This window comes from Fonsecaea pedrosoi (assembly GCF_000835455.1).
Source record: "Fonsecaea pedrosoi CBS 271.37 unplaced genomic scaffold supercont1.3, whole genome shotgun sequence".
NCBI classification, from domain to species: Eukaryota; Fungi; Ascomycota; class Eurotiomycetes; order Chaetothyriales; family Herpotrichiellaceae; genus Fonsecaea; species Fonsecaea pedrosoi.
Window position 1 is genome coordinate 4,751,525 of NW_013550613.1, and position 15,081 is coordinate 4,766,605.

Below are 15,081 nucleotides of genomic sequence, written 5' to 3' on the forward strand. Positions count from 1 at the left end.
AGGCATGAAGACTTGGTGGCATTTGTTGGCATTGTTGGCACCGCGAGATGCGAGATGCGAGATGGCTGGGATGGATCATTTCCTGTGGCCGCGCAGAGATGGAGCTGCGCTGGTGAGACGCGACCATTCGGCTGGTGGGATTTTGGCCGTGGATCCGCTGGTGTGTCCCACATCCGTCACCAGCTGGTCCTGTCGGACCTCGTGGCGCCCTCAACGGCTGTCCCGAGTCTCCGGCCTTGTCTTCGTGGCCCCTCGCCCAGCCTTGCATGCCGTGGTCTTCATTGGGCACATGTCTTTCATCCTGCATTTTTCCACACACCGATATCTGCTCTTCCTTCTTGACCACGGCTCTGTAGCCAGTCCCTTATTGACTAGATTGATGGTGTTGCCCATCCTGGTGGTGCTCGGCGGCCTCATTTTGTTCCCACCTCCAGATCGATATGGTCTAGTAAGTGCCTGCCTTCAAACCCTTTAATGACCCCAGGCTCAAAGCCAGCCCCTGTGATCGTGACCGAATCCGAATAAACCCTACAATCGAGTTGTCCGCCGTCTTTTCTATGCTTAAGTTCGCCAAAGCATCCTCACCTAGGTCCAGAGTCAGTCACACCAAAACAGTTTTACACGCAGAGATGCGTCACTTACCGAAAACACTCCTCGCATATAGATTTGCACTCAGGAATTGGCAGTCACCTTTCAAGCTGGCTTCGGGTGTCAGACACGTCATATTCGTACTCTTCATAAGTTGATCCAAGAATTCTCGTAGCGTCTTCGTTGTCGCTTTGCTGTTGATGTTCACTTTGTTTTCCCATTCAAACTCGGTCCACATGGTCCGGAATGCTGATTCGGAGCACGTCGCTGGCTGGATGTAGTCCATGATATCTGCATGCACGTCGTTCAGGATGACAACGTGTGTGTCTGTCCCCGATGGCGAGTCATATACGACGTTGCCAAATATCACTCCTGTATCCGTGCTTGACACCTTGATGGTCGATTGCACATTGAGGAAGTCGTGCGGTCCTAGATTGTGTGTAGTTGGTCGTTCCACCACCTTCAGATCACCTAACGTCGCGAATTCTACCGAGAGGTTCTGGAGAGTCTCGGTCGTCTGATTGACCAGGAGTACATCGAGGATGATGTCGAATTGGTGGACCTTGACATATGCCTCTGCGTATACGGGGTCTGAAAACCCAGTAAGTTGCACCACCCGACTTAGCTTGGAGGAGAGATCTTCAAACGAAGCATCCCCGCCGGTTGCTTTCTCGAGATCAAGTTCCATCTCATCTGTGCCATCGCCTGCATTCTTCTTCGATAGCTGTCGTATCGAAAGAACATCGTCCACTTGCACAGCTGTCTTTGCCTTTTCTACGGCTTCTTTCGCCGCCCGTTTCTTCTCTTCGGCTTGTACCATAGCACGGAAGGCCTTCCTAGTATCGTCCAGGAAGGAAACCTCAAGTTCCTTGCGTTCCGTGAATTCGGCCAAAGCGCGTACACAAGACATGATTCGGTCCACAGAATCCTCGTCAATGGGTGCCTTGACGAACTGCGACTGCCCAACTCGAACGATCGAAATCATGATCAGCATGGCCTCAGCACGCAAAGCATTAGTGCGTGCCTGGTCTTTCGAGATCTCCGAGTGACGCATAACAAGTTTGGTCAAGGTAGAAGAAAGCACCGTCGCCAGGTAGTAGTCCCCATCGAGGATAAGCTGTCTCAACGGAGGTTTCTGTGCTGCTTTGACTGCTTCCAGTCTCGCCTTTGCGGCGGAATCGCTGGTTAGAGCGCTCTCAGTCGCGTATGTACCGTCGGCGAGGATTTTCCGTGATCCACTGGCAGCGGGTTTGGGTGCGGAGTGACCGTTGACCTGCTCCTTAGCCTCGCCGTCCTCGTTCGACTGCTCATCTAACAGCCGTTGCTCCGAAGCAAGTATGGGGATCTCCCCAAGGCTCGCCCGGATTCGTTTCCAGGCCTCCTTGATATCGTTCTCCTGTAATGAATATTCGCCAATCACCCACAGTGAACCACGGTATACCTTTCCTGCCCGGACCTCTCCCAAGGTCGACACCAGGCGTTCGACGATCGAGGATCTAAGCTTAGGAAACTTCTCAACCACCTCCTTGACAAAGGAGATGACATCCACTGCGGAGCTGTTGTTGAAGTCGGCGATAAAGTCCATCAAGACATCGACAACGCTGGCTGCAATCTCCGAGAACTTGATGGCGCAGTGGTGGATGGACTGAATCAGGAGTTGTCGGTATTCCGAGTTCTTTTCGTATTGTTCAACCACTGTCTTGCTAAGTTCCTTCTTCAGTAGCATGACGATCTCTTGAACATTTTTGCTGGAAACCATCTCCAATGCAATCGCCAAAGCCTTCCGTCGGACGTCTAGGTCGGGGCTGGACAGCACACGTAAAATTTCCATGGTGAGATCATCCAGCACGCCCTCATTCCGTCTCCGCAACTGGTCAACCCGGTCAAGCACGATAAGCTTGACGTTGTTGTCCGCCTCTTTGATGCTTAGCTCGATCAGTTTCCCAGCGGCAGCCTTAACAGCCACGGGATTGTTAGTCAGTGCTGTTAGGGAGGTTGCAGCTTCATAGACAACCGTGCTTGTGTTCGCTTCCAACAGATCAAAGATCAACCGCAAATACCGCGCCTTGTTTGCTTGATTTTGGACAGCATCTTTTCGGATAAACTCGAGCTCAACCAGCTGGAGCAGCTCATCGGCATTAGGCACTCCGTCTAGGACTCCGGTGAGATATTCCAACGCTTTGTCATGGCTTATGGTCATCAAAGCCGCAAAGGCATTCCTTTTACAGGTGGTATCGGTCTCGCCAGCGAGGAACGTGTGGAGCATCTCAGGAGCATCTGGGATCAGGTGCTGGGCATTCTGGTACACAGAGGCCAATGCCCATACCGCGTTCTTTCTCACATAGGCATGCCTGTGATCGAGGCAGGTTTGTGCGGCAGAGAGGAGGGGTTCGATCAATTCGGGTTCTCGAAGTTTGGAAAGAAAGCGCAGCGTATTGCCCCGGACGAACTCGTTGGGATGCTGGAGATCGTTTCGAATTCCATTACTGGTGGCTATTAGTCTCGATATCCCTCATATTTACACAGGCAGTTGAGCGCACCAAACAAGAATCATCTCTTGCTTTAGCTTTCCATTCGCGTCCAACTTCGGACAGATTTCGTAGTAAAAGTAGAGAAGTTTCTTCAGAGACTTGCTTTTCGAGGGCATGACAAAACGGATAATGTGCATCAACAGATTGGGCATGGGATCGCCATTGAGCATGATCGTGAGAATCCGCCGCATGGTTTCCATCTTCGTCTCATCTGTGCCCTTTTCTAATTGTGTCTTGAGGTCCTGCTGACTTGGCTGGTCGGCGGTGTTGTCAAGGTGCACGAGACTGTACGAGTTGTCAAGGAAGGTCGCCATGGTCGCGAGAATGTCTTCAGCACAGACAGGAGTGAATAGGGCAGGGCTCTAGGGACGACTGAAAGACGTTGCAACAAGTTGCGCGGAGGAGGGTCGGCTGCGGTAGGAAAGGATCAAAGCATTCTCGTGAATTTCTGCAGGTCGTTCCGGAAATGTCCCAGAGATCAAAAGACACACCAAGAGTAGCAACCAAGGACGAGGACTTCCTAAAGCCTTTTGACAAGTTGTCGTGGGGGGAGACTGCGACCGCCAGAAGATGCATACACAGTGATCTGTCCAAATGTGGATGGCCTTGGCGGTCTGTTTGTAGCGGCGAGGAGATGTCCCTGAGCTAACGCAAAATGGCGAAGGCAGCGGCTGCTATAGACATAACTACTGAGTAGACAAAAAGGGATCTAGTTAGGCTTGCCATTCTTTACTTGAGAAAAAGGGAAACTAACGCGAAGGCCACATGGGAAATTCCACTGTCAATTCTCATCTACCGCTACCGCCTTCCTGCATTCGATGCCTGTTGACGAGGGCGAAAGTTGGGGCAGTCTAAGCTGTGACGACGGCACATATCTACTGACCTGGCGGCTTACGGAGGGTGATCGCCCGGATTGTGTTGCTGACGGGTTAGCTCCCCGGACTGGATCAATGATACCGATGGTGCCGAGTTCGACAATATGGACATGTTCTACAAGGTCTGTAGAAGATCTTTGAGTGATGTGCACCATCAAATTTCTAAGCCATTCGTTGAAAAATGTACATTGACTCCTAAATTCTCCAATACGTTGCACAATATAAGGAGATGGACGTGATGGATTCGGTCGATTCCGTCACAGACCTGTCGCAGGTCTCTCCTGCCTTGCTTCGAAAGTACATCGACGGCTGTCACATGCTCCATCAGCATGATCTCGTCGACGCGTACGGCCACCTGTCGGTGCGTTTGTCCAGTTGGACTTTTCTGATGTCCAGGTATCTCGCTCCGGCTTTGGTTGCATCCCTTGAAGACCTTGTCATATACAAGATTGAAGATGCACAGCCTGTGAAACCGGATGCCCCAAGAGGTAAGTAAACCATGAGAGTATTCTTACTCGACATTGAGAAATTTGCTTCCCTCGGATACTCTGAATAATATTGTAACACGGCCAAAACAGGATTCTCGGAGCGGTTCATTCACTCCGAAGTGTACAAAGCGTATCCAACTGTCCAGTCAGTGGTTCATTCACATAGTCTGGATGTGGTGCCGTTTTCAATTTCCACGGTGCCATTGTCCGCGTGTTTTCACATGGCCGGGTTTCTGGGGACCGCTGTTCCCGTGTGGGATGCTGCTTCTGTGTATAAAGACCATCCATCCGACAATCAGGATATGCTGGTCCGGAACATCAAGCTTGCGTCCTCGCTGGCGAAGACTTTGGGGGAGAATGGCCAGGTCAGGCATCCAGTTGTGCTCATGAGAGGTCACGGGATGGTGGTGACCTCTGAGAGCCTGGAAATGTGCATCTTCAACTGTATCTATACGCAACAAAATGCAAGGGTTCAACGCAGTGCAATGGGATTGGGTGGCGACGTGAAGTACTTTACGCAGCGCGAGGCTCATGATACAGGAACGACGACCGGGATGGGAGCTGTGAAGCCATGGCCGCTGTGGGAAAAGGAGGTCGCCAATGAAACCATGTACCGCAATCTAATATCAACGCCCGAGGCTGGACAAGGCTGAGCGGGGAGGGAGTCTCCAGGCAATTCATATACCATATCAGAGATCGCTTGTGTTCGGTCAACTTAGTTTATCGAACAAGATGATACTAGGGTTGCCAGGAGTTCTACCAGCGCTTTAGCCTGGGTGCTCTCCAACTGCCTAGGTATTCCCTGTAGCTGCCAATAATGGGGGATGATCAGGGAGGGACAGACACCAAGTCGATGCCAAGGCTTTGCCCCACTTCTCGGCTCTAACTCCCCGGCCATCCCGGCGCAGGATTCCGAGGGCGGAAATAAAGATATCTCCCCTTTCAAAACCACCCCGACTCCGCGTTTTCCAACCTGGTCAGGAGACAAAACAAAAGTCACACAACCCAGAGACTGTCTCATGCAGTATGATAGCCGAGTCTTCTACTGCTTCGCCTGCGGGAAATGAGCAAGACGCCGCTAAGCAACCCTCCAAGAGACGCCGGATTGGCTACGCATGCGATCTTTGCAGGTGGGACTTCTTGACCCCAGACTCCACCTGCACTGTCTGCAGGGCTGTGACGTTTTGGAGACTGACGATTCTCCAGATTGAAGAAGAATAGATGCGATGGCGAACGTCCGTCTTGCCAGCAATGTCGACAGCGTCGGCAGGAGTGTGTTTACTCACCCCAGAGGGCGCGAGTGAGTGTCACGCAAGAGTAAGTATCACCGTATTGTACATAGTGGGGTCTTTCATATCTCACAGGCTAAACAATGAAATGCTTATGCTGAGACTGGGAAAGTTATGTTGAAGAGCTCAAGATGCGGAATGAACTGCTCGAGAGACAGCTTGCTGCCACGCAACGAGCCAATCCACGCCATTTGTAAGTGCTATCGTCGATGGCCCCAACGGCCCTGTACAACGGCTCACAGATGGGAAGCAATACCCCTACCTTACCGGGAGAGATGGAAGGTCCTGCGACGGTACCCAGCGACGATGGGCGAGCCACAAATCCAGGGAGCCAATACGTCTCCCCTTCACAGAACCAAACACTGGACCGTCCCCGCTTGGTGGAACAACAACAAGCCATGCGAATGCCCAGCGAAAGCCACACTGCTGCATCTGATCCAGCAACTGTTTTGAGCGATGCAAACAAGGGCACACCAACCGAGTACTTCGGCGAGTCCTCGACTTTTGATTTCATGGCCAAAGTTGGTTCACCAGAGAAGGAAGCATCAACTGTGCGCTCGGGTATCCCTGGCGGAGGATCGTCTCTGAGAGATCCCAACACGTCCCTCGCAACCTCGTCTCCATCAGTACCGTTGTTTGACCTCTTGAGTGCCGAGTCGGACGATCCATTCGGGCTACCGTCTCGATTCGTGGCTGACCGACTGGTGGATGCATATTTCAAGTACCGGCATCCGCTTAATCCATATCTGCACGAAGGGACATTTCGACAGAGATATCGGCGGCTGTGGCTAAGTCAAGATCTAGGCGGAGAAGAGGCTACACAGCAGAGCCTGGCCTGGTATGGGCTGGTTAACCTTGTGTTTGCGTTCGGAAGTGATCACGCCAATATCAGTGGCCGTTCAGCTGGCGACCGATCCCGCTACTTCAAAAGGGCAAAGACTCTACTTGTGTCTGGCATGTTACAAGTTAGCACCATCGAACTCGTTCAAGCTCTGCTTTTAATGGGTCAATACCTCCATGGGGCTCTCGAGCTCAACAACTGCTGGACGGTCATCGGACTCGCAATACGCACAGCACAGGGACTAGGGTTGCACCTCAATCCTGCCACCTTTACTTCAGATAAGATTGAGCAGGAAGTTCGCAAGCGTGTGTGGTGGGGCTGTTTCGTCCTCGACCGAGTCCTGAGCATGAAAGTTGGGCGTCCCACGATCCCAGATGGCCCAGGAATCGAAGTGGGAATGCCACTGGCAGTAGACGACGAGTTCCTGTCCAACGAAGAGGACCAATCTGTTCAGCCTCAAGGGGTGCCTTCCAAGCTGGAGTATTTCAACCAGGTTATTCCGCAGTGCCGGTTGATGGAAAAGATCCTGAAGACTCTGTACAGCGGTGACGGGCTCGGCGACAATTCGCAGAAAGCAAGGCCCGTGATGGACACAACTCAATTCCTGGCCCTGTCGATCCAGCTCGATGGAGAGTTGACCACTTGGCAAGAGAACCTCCCAAAGCATCTCAAACCAGGGGCAGAGGGTCTGGAGTGGCATTTTGAGCGACAGAGAAATGTTCTGCTCATGAGGTGGGTGTCGTCCGCTCCCAGGATTTCTCAATTGGCTAACAGAGGGGTCATGCAGATATCTTCACGCGCGACATCTGATCCACCGCCAGACTCTGTTGCTCTACATCACGCGGCGAGTCACGGACCATTTCCAGCGCGAAATTATGCTCAAATGTGTCAAGCGCTGCGTGACGGCGGCCTACGACTCGATCACTCAGATGGGAAGTTTGCATCATCAGAACAAGTTATCGTCATTCTGGCACAACTCGCACTGTAAGTGCTCTCTGATGGTTGTCTCAATTGACGAGACTGATTTGTTTCTAGATGTCTTCGCGGCACTTGGTGTCCTCTTGGTATACCAGACCGTCGAACCCCAGTCCAAGGCTGATATTGCTTTGCCTCCGAATGTGGACGTTGACCATGCTGTCAGAATGGGGCTTGAGCTACTTCAACGTGTGGGTGGCCAAATGCACCCACTTGCATCTCGATATGTCCAAGCCATCCAACAGCTACGAGCGAGACTGCAAGCCCTGCCCACAACGAGGAGCAAGGCCCCGTCGCGAGAGATGAGCAGCTCTGACAGGAACGGAGCACAGACCGGAGCTGTATCTTCTGGAAATGTCAACGCCAATCAGCCGCAAGTGCCGGCTAATGCCGTCGGGTACCAGTATCCTCATCAAGCCCAGCATCAACAAGTCGTAAATCCCCTATATCCTGCCTACACGCAAGAGGCGTATCATGTGACGGCCGGTGAAGGGTCCTTGAGGGCTGGATTTGAGGACGAATTTGCCAATATCGAGAGCATGTTGATGGACAGCACGGGCTGGACTGGCTTGATGGATGATTGGAGTGACAACCCAGTACGTGGCACGCTCAAACCCTCTGATACTTCTGAAAGGCCCGAGACTAACTCAACCCCGTGCCAAATCCCTTAGACCTACGCAAGATTCACATACAATGGATTCGCCTGAACCTCCCTGCTCCAGGCAGTCCACGGTCTGAGAACTGTCTTCTCATTGATCCCGGTGCAATCGGCCACCTCATCGTCGTCGAGAAACGTCAGGTCTGCCGCTATGTCGTCGTCTTCCCCGTGGCTGCGGGCATTGGATCCCAGCGTCAACGAGCTCGTCAGCATCACCGCCGTGGTCTGGACAATGGCATTGTTTCTCGTGTAGATGGAACGGAAAACACAATGCTCGATCGACGTGGCAGCCACACTCATGCCGTGCCCTCGCATCAATACGACGCTCCGGTCAAGGTTGCCGCCACTGCCGGGTGTATTGGTGAACAATGCCGCAAGTGCCGCGCCGAGGTGCTCGGAGCGGATCAGGAGGTCTTTGATGTCTCCCTGCCTGAAATGCGGACGAGGTTCGAAGACGGGCGTTTCTTTCCCTGCAGTTCAGAATTAGTATCATTCCCATTTCCTGTGAGCTCCTCTTTTTCCTCATCTCAAACTACCGTCTTCACACCATCTCGCTGACCGAGACCCGATCAGAAGGGAAACGAAACGCCGAACCGTGCAGAAAATGTCTGGAACACGGCAACACCAAGGGTGGACGAGACTTACCCAGAAATCCACTCGTGTTGACACAAGCCTTGAGCCCCGAATACCCTCCGCCCAGCAGTCCCCACGGAATGACCTCCCGCGCGTGGCTGTGGCACACGCTCTTCACGGCCGCGAACCGCTTATACAGCTCCGAGTGGATGAAGCGCTCCGTGTAGCCTCTGGGGGCGTGCGGGAAGACGGGCTCGGCGTCCTCGACGCGGTACTCGACAATGTCGTCGGGCGAGGCGACCAGCGCGGCGGGCACGTAGCGCGCCATCAGGAACACGGCCGGGTTGGTCGGGTGCCGCACGCTGATGTGGCCGTAGGCGTCGAGGACTTGGCCCTGGTGGTGGAGGATGTGGTTGGCCGTGATGAGGGTGCGTTTGGCTGTTGAGAGATCCATCTCTCTCGCGACTTCTTGAGGGTGTTCGCTCCTTTTTTTTCTTCTCGTGGGGTATTAATATCCTTTTCGACAAAGAACAGTAAGATGATGATGACGATGATAGTCACGGTGACGATCGACGAGAGACCTGAACGACGTGTACGGTTTCCACCCACCGCCTCGTTTAAAGAGACGACCTGGGACAAGGGACAACTATTATATGCCACTGCAGACCCAAGAGACAGGACAGGACAGGACAGGACAGCCGAGCCAGATTCGGTGCTCGTGCTTGAAAAGGAACCAAAATGTGGATTCATACGGGACATACTGTACCTGACATTGTCAATGATTAACTCCGCTTTGGCCGTGGATATGCATGAAAAAAGTCCCCAGCACGTACACGTATACGTACTCGGTAAAGGATAGCTACCATACTACCCGGGTGTTTTGTTGAGTGGTCTCCTGACACTTTTCGAACACTATACCCCCATAACTCATTAGGTACATACAAACATACATACACACAGAGTCTGATACATAGATAATTCCCTCTGATGGGCAGTGTAATTCTGCCCTCCCTCCCCTGCCATCTCCTGGGAGAAATTTATCTCCCCGGCTGAATCGCCTCCCCTCCCGGCTGTAAGCTCCGCCATTTTTTACCAACCCTGACCCATTTTGCGGGATGTGACCCGGCAAAATTGTAACATGTGGACTCGGCGACGGGACGGGGGTGGACTAGATCGTCTGTTCTATCAGATCAGATTAGGGGTTGTTTGGTCAAGGGCCCTGTGTATTTGTTCTTAGTCAGTATGAATTGATCAGTCAGGGTGTCAGACTGAAAGGAAGGGTAATGTTTCTTCCTCAGTGGTGGACTGACTGTTCTATACATTATATCAAAACATGTCTATCACCACCCACGCACCCACCCGCGTGCTAGGTCGCTATCAGTGTCCAATTACCAACAAACCTCGCGTTCCGAAGCATCCAATTCATGCCCGCCTCGCCTTACCACCCCCCCCCCCCCCCCAGTCTATAGTCTCGAGACGAGTCAAGCTCAAACCTTGACCTCTTCGTTCGCGGATGTCGTTGTCGTTTCAACCGCTATGTTCGCGTCCGGCACGAGCTCATTGATCGACCTCCATTCCGCCGCAAAGGCAGTGAGAAAGGCGACACCGCTCGCGACGGTGGTGAAGATCCACGCGTCCCTCAACCCAATCATGTACGAGGCCACGACGGCCGCGAGGTCGCGAGGGTGTGGGAATGCCTGTCGAAGACCCGTCGCTCCGGCAGCCAGGACGCTTGCAGGGGTGACGACCGAGTTGCCATGGGGGAGGTTGTCGATGAGGCGGTTGTTCAGAATGGCCTGGCCGGTCGACACGCCGAAACCGCCACCGACGAACTGTGCGACTGTGCGTGGGTGGGTGACACGTCAGCTGTTGGCATCTTGTGGATTCCTCCAAGTTGGTGGACAACTCACACATCATGATGCCCACAGTGACAGACAGGTCTTGTCGCGCCGAGACCTTCTGTGCGACCATGACGGGAAGCTGGATGACGATGCCCTGTCCAACGCCTGCGACGATCTGGTATCCGATCCAGTGCCCGGCCGACGAGCTCGGAGTCAAAGTATAGTATAGCCCAGAACCTATCGTGATCAAGATGCCGCCTGCCCAAAGGAAAGGCTGGTAGTAGCCGATCTTCCCTAGAAGGATGGCGCAGCTGAAAGTTGCCAGTGCTTGTGGTAGTCGTCGTCAACAAGATTGGCTTGTGACGGGAGGGGGATTGGCAACATACAGAATGATAGCACACTGGGAATCGTGCGCACGCCACTGTCTGATGGTGACACGCCTTGAACAGCCTGGAAGTAGATGGGAAGAGTGTATGTTCGGGAGACGCCACCCATGTTGGACCTTGAGACACAGCATAGTCAGTCTTGAAATCCGCACCATCGACCATCTTGGACCTTACACGAAGCTGTAAATGGCACATGCTGCAATGGTGCGACTCTTCAAGAGTCGTCTGGGAATAGTGGCCCCGTCGCCCTGTGTCCACTCGGCGACGATAAATGCGATCACAAACAGCCAAAAACCAACGAGCAACCCAATGGAGAAGCTGGAGTTCCAGGCGTGCCGGACTCCCCCGTCTTGCAGCACGAGCAACAAACAGATCCAGGCGCCTAATCCCAGAACAACTCCCATGACATCAAACTCGCGGTGGTATTCTTTCCACGTCGGAGCCTGGACCGATTGAGACTGCGGTGGCGTGTTGAAGAGAAGTAGAATGATGAGAAATGTTGCACCTCCAATAGGCAAGTTGATCCAAAAACACCATCTCCAAGTAAGATCCTGGGTAAAGACTCCACCGAGCACGGGACCCAAGACAGAAACACAAGCCCAGATGGCGCCAAACAGCCCCATCACGATGGACAAGCATGAAGGTTGGACGATGAATGTGGCAATGATGTAGCTTCCTGACGTGAGGCCTGAACCACCGAGACCCTGGACCGCACGCCCAGCAATGACGGCGATGCTGTTCGGAGCCAAAGCGACGACGAGGCTTCCCACCTCGAATGTGAGGATACATGACAGAAAGACAATCTTCTGCGGGAAGAATTTGTATGCCTTGCTCCACACACCTTGGAACATGGCCAGACACATCAAGAACGCGGATCCGTACCAGCCGACCTGGTCAACGCTGTGGAACTCTTTGGTGATGGTCGGGATAGCCGTGGCGATGATGCTCTATGTCAGTCGTCAGCGTGCTCCTCTTCGGGGAGAATATCCGCTCCAGACCGTATCGAGGCCAACTATGAACGTGGCAAGCATCAAGGCAATCACTAGGATCGCTTGTTTGAATGGGCCTGGATACGACGACGTGGCTATTGGCGTGGCGGTTTCTTTTGACGTCGTCTCTGGCTGTCCTTCGATCGACGTTGCGGCATCCTTGCCTTGGGTGGTGCGGATATGAAGTGACGAGACATCGTCAGATTTGGGATCGCAGGAATCATCTGTGAGGAGTCGCTCAGCAGGTCTATCAAGCAGATAGCTCGGAAGGAATGGGAACGGCTGATGGTACCTGCTGCCATGATGAAGAGGGAGGCGCTGAGCGAAAAGGTCCGAGATGCCTTCAATGCAGAGAGCAGCCGTGTCACAGTCGAACAGCAGGCAGGAGTCACAAGACTTTCGAGGTGGTAGCCTCTTCAATCCATTAAACCATCAAGGGCTGATTGAAAAAGCAAGTCAGACAGCACAAGGCTGCGCAGCTAGTTTGACCTCCGAGGTGAGACATTCAAGAATTGTTCCAGAAGATTGGAAAATCCATGAGATTGATGTTTGGCTCCGTCGGGTGGGCTCCTTTCCGAACAAAGATCCCCAGTAGGTGGGGACAGTTGAAAGGGGTGGCGTTCGGTACGAGGGTACATACGAGGTAGGTAGTCGCAGGGTCCTCGTTGCCAGAAACTGCTGTGAGCCAACAATGCCACCCAGATGCCACCCAGGTGCCGCCTGAACCGAATCCTGCCACCGAAACTGCATCACTGTCAGCACGATCTTGAGATGGATGTGATTGGCGTTCCTGAGGCAGGGATCTACCGCAATCGACAGGGGGACCCATTGACATTCCTGGCTAGGTACCGAGTACAGCATTATTATTACTGGTTGGGTCCGACCTCGTTCAGCTGCATGGCCCTGATGCTACTCATGGGCGGACGCTAGACTAGCGTCCTGATAAATTTGTGCGCTAATCGTATGAGGTTAGTGTGTGTCGTTGTAGTGGAGGATTCCCTTCAACTTGACCTATCATGGCTCAACATCCCCTAGTGAAGGTGGGGTTGACATTCGCCGAAAGGGAGGGGTCGCAGTTGCGTCTCTACCAGTGCTCGTGCTCGTCCATACGAAGCAAACATTCTGTCGGTGATTCTAATATGCGGCACCGAACACTTTGATCATCAAAACTTGGGGTAGACACTCATGTTGGACACAATTCGCCGACTCCCCTGATTTCCTGCAGCGTCTTCCTCATCTCCCCCAGGCAATCGTACCTGAACAACATCTTCCTCACGCACCCGATTGTAAAGTCTGGGAGCTCCTCCTCCGACAGGATCTGCCTCACCATCTCCTGTGTCTCCTTGCTGAGGTCATACCCCACCCCCGTCGTCCGACTCAATAGCTGTACAGCACTCGCCCTCGTTATCCGTACGCGGTTCCACAGGGCTAACCTTCCCCCCACCTCGTCCACTGCTATGACTCCTGTCATGGCCAACCCAAGAGCTCCTGCATCCTCAATTGCCATTCCAGCGCCATTGCCAAGTGTGGGAAGCATAGGGTGTGCTGCGTCGCCGAGGACGATCAGACGGTCCTTGTGGTACGAAGGCAGGGGATCGCGGTCCGCCACTCTCCAGAGATACATGTCCTCCTCCTCACAGTAGTCGAGGATCTTGTGAAGATCTGGGTGAAAGCTCTGCATCCGGTCGCGGGCGACTTGTTTTGACGACTGTGTCGTCCATTTCTGCTCGTTGGCAGGCACTTCGTCGACGGCGGCATAAAAGCCGAGGTTTTGGAGGAGATTGCTAGACAGACAGGCCAGGTTAGTCAAACCTTGGTCGAGGTGAGTGAGATATGACTTACTCCCGACACGGGTACCGCAAAATCATCTGATCTTGCCTTGCACCCAGAGTGACAGAGGTCCCGTGGGGTGCAAGCTCCATGTACTCTCTCAATGCTTCGTCTTCCATAAGTGATTTTGTCGGCACGCAAACACGCACATTGCTGATCCCACTGAGTTTCGCGGGTCGCTCTGCACCATCTTCCATGATGGCTTGATGAGCTGTGGATTTCACGCCGTCTGCCGCGACGATGAAATCTGCCCTGGACACTTCCCCGTTATTCAGCGTGATCGAGCCCGTAGAGTCAAAATGCACGGCGGAAACACCCTCTACAATCTCCACCGGCACACCGGCCCCATCTTTTGAGGTGGCAAGACCCCTTAGACAGTTGTGCAGATCTGCCCGGTACGCAGTCATTGACGGCGCTCCACACTCCGTCTCGAGTTGGGCCAACGACGACCGCAGGAGGACCCGAAATGGACGCTGACCCGGTGCTGCTTGTATGAAGACGTCTTCGGTGCAATGCACCATACGAGCACTCTTTTGGTCGACTCCCAGACTCCGCAGGACCTTGACGGCATTGGGCGATATACTGACCGCGAAGCCGACTTCGTGCTTGTGGCGGTACTTTTCGAGGACAGTGACCTTGTGGCCGGCTTGACGGAGCGCGACTGCAGCGGCCAGGCCGCCAATGCCCGCGCCGACGATTATGACGGTCAGCTGGAGCGACATCTTGTTACGAGTGAAGCAGAAAAAGGGTAAGCGTGGGATTGAAAAGTCCACAGTAATGGTTTATGAGCGAATTGTTAATTAACTCTTTGGACCTTTGCAGAGACATGGAAGTATTCAAACAGTCTGTTAATTGGATGCCTATGCAGCACGGTAAATACAACACAAGAGAGACATTGCGTACTGGCGCTCTCTGAACCCCTCGAAAAAGAGTCCAGCGGAACCAACCAAGGCCGAACCTGGTCTCTGTGCCGCAATACACCTTCACATATCATATACATTCGGCGATTTCGGGGTTTGTTGGTATCAATTGGTATCTACGTACCGAGTATGTATGGAGGTAGCCTGTAGATAGTAGGACATCCCAACTTCACATTACAAGCTAAAACTAGCAACGCTATACAATTGACTTTGTCGTCGACACATTGTTCTCGTGTTGGAGAACAAGAAGATGATTTACTCCTTGTTTCTAGCTGGCGTGGTTGCAGGCCTGATCTG

General features: G+C 53.1%; 6 protein-coding genes across 6 annotated transcripts; 2 read left to right on the forward strand and 4 right to left on the reverse strand.

The window, feature by feature from the left end:
* Positions 1–445: 445 nt before the first annotated feature.
* On the reverse strand, positions 446–3,433 carry Z517_05657 (uncharacterized protein; the record flags this gene model as incomplete). The annotated part of the gene is made up of 3 exons (XM_013430984.1): positions 446–585; positions 643–3,074; positions 3,129–3,433. The coding sequence occupies 3 exons, from the start codon at positions 3,431–3,433 to the stop codon at positions 446–448; spliced, it is 2,877 nt and encodes a 958-aa protein (XP_013286438.1).
* Positions 3,434–4,232: 799 nt separating this feature from the next.
* On the forward strand, positions 4,233–5,135 carry Z517_05658 (uncharacterized protein; the record flags this gene model as incomplete). Its single annotated transcript, XM_013430985.1, has 2 exons — positions 4,233–4,482; positions 4,573–5,135. The coding sequence occupies 2 exons, from the start codon at positions 4,233–4,235 to the stop codon at positions 5,133–5,135; spliced, it is 813 nt and encodes a 270-aa protein (XP_013286439.1).
* A 767-nt stretch (positions 5,136–5,902) lies between these two features.
* Z517_05659 (uncharacterized protein) lies at positions 5,903–8,233 on the forward strand (the record flags this gene model as incomplete). The annotated part of the gene is made up of 5 exons (XM_013430986.1): positions 5,903–5,964; positions 6,022–7,344; positions 7,400–7,596; positions 7,648–8,183; positions 8,222–8,233. 5 exons carry the CDS (start codon positions 5,903–5,905, stop codon positions 8,231–8,233), a joined length of 2,130 nt encoding a protein of 709 aa, XP_013286440.1.
* A 27-nt stretch (positions 8,234–8,260) lies between these two features.
* Z517_05660 (uncharacterized protein) lies at positions 8,261–9,272 on the reverse strand (the record flags this gene model as incomplete). The annotated part of the gene is made up of 2 exons (XM_013430987.1): positions 8,261–8,715; positions 8,891–9,272. The coding sequence occupies 2 exons, from the start codon at positions 9,270–9,272 to the stop codon at positions 8,261–8,263; spliced, it is 837 nt and encodes a 278-aa protein (XP_013286441.1).
* Positions 9,273–10,305: 1,033 nt separating this feature from the next.
* Positions 10,306–12,336, reverse strand: Z517_05661 (uncharacterized protein; the record flags this gene model as incomplete). The annotated part of the gene is made up of 6 exons (XM_013430988.1): positions 10,306–10,658; positions 10,729–10,986; positions 11,046–11,161; positions 11,220–11,992; positions 12,044–12,258; positions 12,327–12,336. 6 exons carry the CDS (start codon positions 12,334–12,336, stop codon positions 10,306–10,308), a joined length of 1,725 nt encoding a protein of 574 aa, XP_013286442.1.
* Positions 12,337–13,217: 881 nt separating this feature from the next.
* Z517_05662 (uncharacterized protein) lies at positions 13,218–14,586 on the reverse strand (the record flags this gene model as incomplete). The annotated part of the gene is made up of 2 exons (XM_013430989.1): positions 13,218–13,818; positions 13,877–14,586. 2 exons carry the CDS (start codon positions 14,584–14,586, stop codon positions 13,218–13,220), a joined length of 1,311 nt encoding a protein of 436 aa, XP_013286443.1.
* Between the last annotated feature and the right edge of the window lie 495 nt (positions 14,587–15,081).